Source organism: Arachis ipaensis, chromosome B05, assembly GCF_000816755.2.
Source record: "Arachis ipaensis cultivar K30076 chromosome B05, Araip1.1, whole genome shotgun sequence".
NCBI classification, from domain to species: Eukaryota; Viridiplantae; Streptophyta; class Magnoliopsida; order Fabales; family Fabaceae; genus Arachis; species Arachis ipaensis.
In genome coordinates this window covers 28,133,134-28,140,076 of record NC_029789.2, presented here as the reverse complement: position 1 = coordinate 28,140,076, position 6,943 = coordinate 28,133,134, and the positions used below count along the sequence as shown (strand labels likewise).

At 37.0% G+C, this 6,943-nt stretch overlaps 1 protein-coding gene across 2 annotated transcripts in view; it reads left to right on the top strand.

Moving 5' to 3' along the window:
* The window catches only part of LOC107643492, a 7,162-nt gene extending 916 nt beyond the window's left edge, over positions 1-6,246 (top strand). Inside the window, exons 2-7 of one of the 2 annotated variants that reach the window (XM_016347161.2) lie at positions 60-190; positions 331-368; positions 464-1,029; positions 3,901-3,990; positions 4,995-5,057; positions 5,876-6,246. In XM_016347161.2, coding sequence (XP_016202647.1) covers positions 60-190; positions 331-368; positions 464-1,029; positions 3,901-3,990; positions 4,995-5,057; positions 5,876-5,932 — 945 coding nt within the window. In that variant the 3' untranslated portion in view covers positions 5,933-6,246. Of the gene's footprint in view, positions 1-59; positions 191-330; positions 369-463; positions 1,030-3,900; positions 4,012-4,893; positions 4,966-4,994; positions 5,058-5,875 lie in introns of those variants that run through there. The other variant, XM_021123465.1, reaches the window with a different exon arrangement.

Sequence of the window (6,943 nt, the reverse complement as noted above, 5' to 3'; positions counted from 1 at the left end):
TATTCCAAGATATTATGAATGATTGTGTTCATTTTTGTATTGTGCCATTTGAGTTTTAGGTTGTCAAGAGGGATTTATCTTCAGCTGACGTATCGTATGCTTCTTCTCTTTCCTTGGCTGGAACTAAGCGGTCTGTAAGAGACAGAATTGGAAATAATGTAGATGGTTATGGACACAGCAACAACAAACGGTGTGTTTACTGCTGCTTCTGTGGTATATAACTTTTTATTTCAGTAACAGAGGCATATTAGGATGTCTCGTCTGTATAATTCAATTTCAATTGAAATTTGATTTTGTTTGTTACTTTTGTGTTTTTAATATTCCCTGCAGACACAGAGGAGATAATAGCATACAAAATGGGTTTGACGGTATTTAGGCTCTCTCAGCAGTGAACTTACTCTTGCATCTTTACATAGCTTCATCGTTTCTGCATTTCTGATATCTTTTGGCTAAATTTACTTAGATGGGCGTATTGACAAAGATGATCTTCGGTTGAAGCTTATGCGCAAAAGTGCATCTAAGCGAGCTGAGAGCAATGGTGATAAGAGCCAGATAGATCTCCGTGAAAAACTGACCAAGGCAGTTCGTTCTCCAATGACCAGTTTTAATTCAAAGCAGCGTGAACTTGAACCAAGGGAAACAAGCATGATTAGGCGAATTCCCTCAGCTAGAAGTTCTGATGATTTAATGCGTATGGAATCCATGAGAAGCTCATACTCTCCTTGGACATTGGACCATATTAGGCGAAGATCACCAGATGGGTTTCCAAGTAGTTCCAGGAGGATTTCCCCTCAAAGAAATGTGGAAGACCTACAGAGGAGGCCACTAAATAGGACATATGAAAGTGTTACACCGGTACCTTATGTAACTAGGGATGTTGAATCTTCAAGGCCTCCTGGCACTACACCTGCATCTTTTGCGGCACGCTCAACAATGTCCACTTTGCCTCCTGTAACTGCTAAGCCTGTAACATCTCATCTTGGCCAACTTCCTCCATCAAGCAGTGTTGCACAAAGAGCTTCATATGTGGTGAGTAATACCTACCTTCTGTCCCTTGATATCATTTCCTAAAACACTGCTTTTGGTCTTCGAGATTTTTTTCCCCATGACCATCTGATAGATGCTATGGTTGATTCCTTTATGCCCTTGCTGGCTACTCCTTATGCGAAAGATTGTTTATGAAAACAGGACTTAATGGCACAAGATTTTTAGTGTTATTATAGTCAGAAATGCTTTATGCAGGTGAAATTGGTTGTTGTATATTAAAAGATTCTTTAAACATTCCAATTAATAGTAATCATAACAGAAAAATAATTTTTTAGGATGGCTCAATATAATTGCTTAATCATGATTCTCTGCTTGGGGAACTGATTTAGGGGTATGAGATCTTTTAGTTCAGTACATGTGATTTCTCTGCAATCTGCATATTATATTGTGATAGGGCATAAGTCCTCTTGTTGCAATCCGAATCTGCAGTAGCATTGTGAGGATTTGAATGAACGAATCTATGTTTGTAAAATGTAGTTTTGGTTAACACCTTGAGTTCATAGTTGTAAAATTGGTCCGTCTATGATGACCACAAATTATGGATATGCTGGTTGTTAGCTGTTTCTGATCATAGTTGTCAAATTGTTAATCATGACATGAATTGTTTGACCAATTTTAGAATTGTATGACACAACCATATTCATAAAAACCATAAATAACAGATATATATCCAAAGCATAAAAAAGCACTTAAATATTACAAAAATCATTATAAATCAAGACGCTAGTACCATATTACCGTACCAACATCCTCTTTACCTGTCTTCTTGGGCTGAGCAGTAGCCACCTTAGGAGCCATTAATAGTGGGAAAAACACAGAAGCAACAGAACCGAGCAGCAGAAAACAGCACGAAGAGAACATGGACAGAACATGAAGCAGAGTAGAGGGAATGTGAAGATGAGAGGTTAGAGAACAATGATTGCAGAGTAGAGGGAACGTGAAGAGAAGTGGTAGAACGATGAGAAAGTGGGAGGCAGAGAAGCAGTTTTGAGAAGCGGAGGGTGCTTTTTGATCTATTTAAATTAATTTCCTAATTTTTTTTAATGTTGATATCTAATTTGTCCCCAAAAAATACCTGAAAATACACAACAAAGAACAAACACATCTTGCTTGTGAATTGTTGGAACCGTGCGATTTGAATCATATATCTAATTGGACCTGTTTCAACGATTAATTCACGATTCAAACACTTAGCTGATTCACTGCTATTATTGTTCCATTTTATATCTAATCAGACCTGTTTCTGGTCAGTCGGTTTCATATGCTCCTCTAAAAGCTTACATGATGCTTAGATATGATAAGCTGATAACATGGAACCAAAAGAAAAAGAAAAATACGAAATGACAATCAAACAGTTCGTTGTATGGGCTGCATGATTGTCTTGCCTGATTGTTGGTATAGTTATAGATGCCTCTGTAATGTAAGTGAGGGGCTGGATTTGGAGGATAAATGGATTGTGTGTATATCTTGAGAATGATCTCTCCTGAGATGGTAAATTTACTACTATTTTCTGGCCTTGACATTTGTAATTTAGGAAGAGTTGGAATTTACTGCCCCTACACTCTAACATGCATAGTTTTTGATTGCGGATGGCGGCTCATGGCGGTGAGCCAAAAATCCGCCATAAAGTTATAGCGGATGGCGTTGCGGAAAATGGCGGAAATGGCGGATTACCTAAAAAATACACATATTTGTACAAAAAAACATACAGAAAAATTACAAAGATAATAAACTATAAAATCTATCTATATAAGCAACTTTCTAGTCATAAAATATCCAATTAACATAGCAAATATAGTAGCAAATTTAGCAAATAAACATAACATCAAGTTCAAATCATAACTCAAAAGTCATAAGCAAACCATAAAATAGAAGACATAAAACATAAAATAGAAGACATAAAACATCAAGGGCTTGTCTAGAAGTGGGCATAGTGAACTGAATGGAACAAAAATGAAAGAAGTGAAGTTTAACACTGATTATTGATAAAGAAGGGGCAGTAGGGAAGAGAGAAAAGAAAAAAATAGGAGCAGAGAAGATGAAACACGTTGTACGAACCAGCAATGATGAACAGGTGATGAGCAGCAGTGATGAGAGAACAGAGACGGGCGGCTAGATGAGCGGCGGTGATGGATGGCAGCGTGGTGCAGAAATCTGGGTCGCAGAGATGAGAGAACAGAGACGAAGAGAGGGTTTTTTTTTTGAAGAAGAGGCAGAGGAGGGAGTTTTTGAATGAGGGGCTGATTATTAGGGTTAGTGGTTAGTGGGATCTGACTTAGGTTTCTTAAATTACCCAAACCACCTTCAGATTTTTTTGGAAAACCCGAAACCCCCCCGCTATTTCCGCCATACAGATCGCGTTCCGCCATGGCGCCACCGCAATTGCGGCCGCCATGGCGCCCCCCGTTACAACCCATCGCGGCACCCAGTAAATGGCGGCAGGGTCAAAACCCGCCACGCCATACCGTTATGGCGCCGCCATTTAAAAACACTGCTAACATGACTCTAAAATTAAGTGTTAAACATCTCTATTTCTGTCTGTTGTAAAGCTCATGATCTTTTCAAAGGACTTTCCCTCTCAAACATGTTGAGATATTTAAAAGCTTTGCGTCATAAATAGCTTTTTCTTTTGTTTGGTTTTTAGAACTTGTAAGGAGGATCTCTTATCTTCCCATTTTTTGGTCTTATCCTTCTTTCAATTGTAATGATAGTGTTTTATTTAAAAAAAAAAAAAAAAGAAGGGGCGGCTTTTGGTGTGAAAGTCGCAGAAAAATGTTCACCTTTCCCGTTGAATTATCTGAATAGATTCTCTGTAAATCTGTCCTGATACGTGCTTTGTTGGTTATCATATAGGGTGACGAACAGCAATCTCACCAAACTGTTGATGGCCTGTTACATGCTCTAGGACTGGGAAAATATGCCATTCTCTTCAAGGCTGAAGAAGTACGTAACTCATTTGTTTATGTATCCTTTTTCAAATGTAATTGTGTGGTTTTTTGTTGTTGTTGTATGTTATTTGTTCAACTTGAATGTTAATAGCATTTGGTAATTGGCTGCTAGAAGAATTATACTCTAGAAAATTGTTGGTGAATGCTAAATACAAATCTCGAGATCTTTTGAAGTGATCATTTTACGCAGTATTTTGCAACTTGGCTTAATTCTTTTATTTCTATTCTGCTTCTTCAATTTATTCTTTATTCTCACTGCATTATTGAATTATAGTGAGCTATCTCTGATTTGTTTTCATGGTAACAACCAGCTTTTTTTCTACTAGGGTTGGGAGACAAGTTTCAAAATATTACTGACATGTATAATGCTTCATGTTTTATTAAATGGTGGATCACCTGAGAATTTGGGTTCTGCAAATTGCTATCTTATTTAGTGTATATGTATTCTGATTTATAGAAAGGTATGTAAATTTGGGGTGCAGCCCCTCCCTGGATCCTAGGTAACCAGGAATGTCCTGCATCCGTTTATGTAAATTGGGAGTGTTAACATAAGGTTTTCTTCTTTCTTTGTTTTCCTTTTTGGTCTGTGTGTGTGTATATAAAGAAACATACAGGAAAATTTTAGCCCTTAAAAAGTAATTGATCATGCCAAAATTATATACACTTTTTAGCCCATATATTACCTTCTCTCTTAGATTGACCTTCAAAGGTTCAAAACCCCGAAAGAATTTGAGAAACTTTTATTCTCGTAAAACGATTCAATAAGATTTTAGCTCCACTCATATCTGACAATTAAGAGAGTTCCATTCACTTATATTAATATTGATGTAGTCAGACTCCTCATTAATGCAGTTTGGTTGTGTGCTCAAATGATTGTATCTTAACATTATAAGTACAGATATTCGAATTAATCAAATTATTGAAGATCGTCATGATTTTGATGCATTGTCTGTGAATTAGGGTGTTTCTAATTGGCATTTCACTGATGTGTCCATGCAGGTAGATATGACTGCATTGAAGCAGATGGGAGAACATGACCTCAAGGAGCTTGGAATTCCTATGGTAATTGTCCTTTTTTAAGTTCCGTTTATTAGAATATGTTCCGATCACACATTGCTATATTGTGTGTATCTCAGACAACATTGTATGGGCTTTGTTAGGGGAATGGTGCTGCTGGATTTCCCAATGTTTTGGAATTGTTAATTTTTTATTTTAATTATTTATTTATTTGAATGTTTAGTATTGCCAATTTCATTTTTGGAGGATTCATCTTCTCAGTGCAATCTGCCTTATCCAATATCATCGATTTCCATTTGTTCTCTTGTTCTTTCTCTACCATCTGCAGATCGGATGTCCAAGTATTTCGTTGTTGACCATATAAAACATAAACAATCTCATATCCAATGTAACCTTCACGAAGATGCTTTTTCCCGTACCCACTATTTCCCGCTTGCACCATATTATCTATAGTTTACAGTTGTGTTCAATGTAAATCTCAAACGTTCACTGACTTGTAACCCAAAAAATCTCTATGCCTTGCTATTTCACAGGAAGCTGTGAACATCCCTCGTTCACACTTCAGGGAAATATGCTGTTTAGATCTTACACATCTGACAAAAATCTTCCCAAAAAAGCATATGGAAGTTCATTTCAGTCCAGGCTAAATTCATTCCTTACCATTTTGCAATCTGAACCTGATGCAGATTTACTAGTTTAAGATTCTGCTCGTCTTTATTTGTTCTAGTGTAGATGTTCCTATATGTGTGTGCATGCACTCATTCACTAATGCATATTGGTATGTATGCTTGCTGCATCTTGTGAGTAAACGACGGAAATATGGTGGTGTCATGTGTGTCTGATGGAACTTGCTTCTGTTGCAGGGTCCAAGAAAGAAAATTCTTCTCGCTCTCTTGCCTCGTGCAAAACGTCAACAGTGATACTGATATTACTACATGAAGTAAACTTTAACACATGGTTGGATCACCAGGTTATTGGTTTTTGTTTCGACTTTTTTATCTTTTTTCTCTCTTTTTTTTTTTGGTTGATGGTAAAGTACATATCTCAGTTTGTACAACATGCGCTCTCTCACATGGGGTTTGAGTGCCCCATTTTTGCATTTAAAAACAAGTATTTGTTAACATTGTAGTCTGTTGGGGAATATTGATCTGTGACATACTCTGTCCTTTCTCTCCTCTTCGTTTGAAGAAATAGGAAATGGAATCAATTTATACTGAGCTAAGGTTGATCGATATCTAACTGTCTTAAATAAATGTTTTGCATGGAGCATGGGTTTGGAGTGTATTAAAATGTCTCCAATATTTCTTTTATTTATCAAGAAAAATGACACTTCTCATTCTTGTTGGACACTTGAGTCGAACTCCCTACTCTTTTCTACCATTGGATTGTGACACTCCACACACCAGACTAATATGTTGATTGTGTTCTACATGGTAAGGAATAGTAACTTAGTTTGATGTCTAAAACTTCAAAAAGTGAGCGAGTATGACCGGTCTGTATCACACTCCTGCTAGAGTAGCAAGATTTGGAGTGAGGAGTGTCATTACCAAAAAGTGCATGGCATTGATGCTTTGAAGTTTACCTCCCTTTTAAACACGGCATTTGGCTCTACAATTTATGGTGCAAAAATATCTGTATGCCTTCTTTTTCCTGATTGGGACCGAAAATAAACAGTGATTATTATACTTCGCAAGAAAGACGGCAGAACAGTGGATCTCAATATTCCCGGCAACTATGCAATTGCTTGCTTTTCTTACAATCAAAAGTCAAGTCATATAACGTGGAATAATTGGCGCTGCGTAGCTAATGAATATTTTGAACGTGTGCTTAGAAAATATTAGGTAGCGTTTATTTTCACAGAGACTGAGATTGGAAGATTGGGATTGAGTTTAGTTCTGGGACATAAAATTTCAATTCCGTCAGGATTAAAA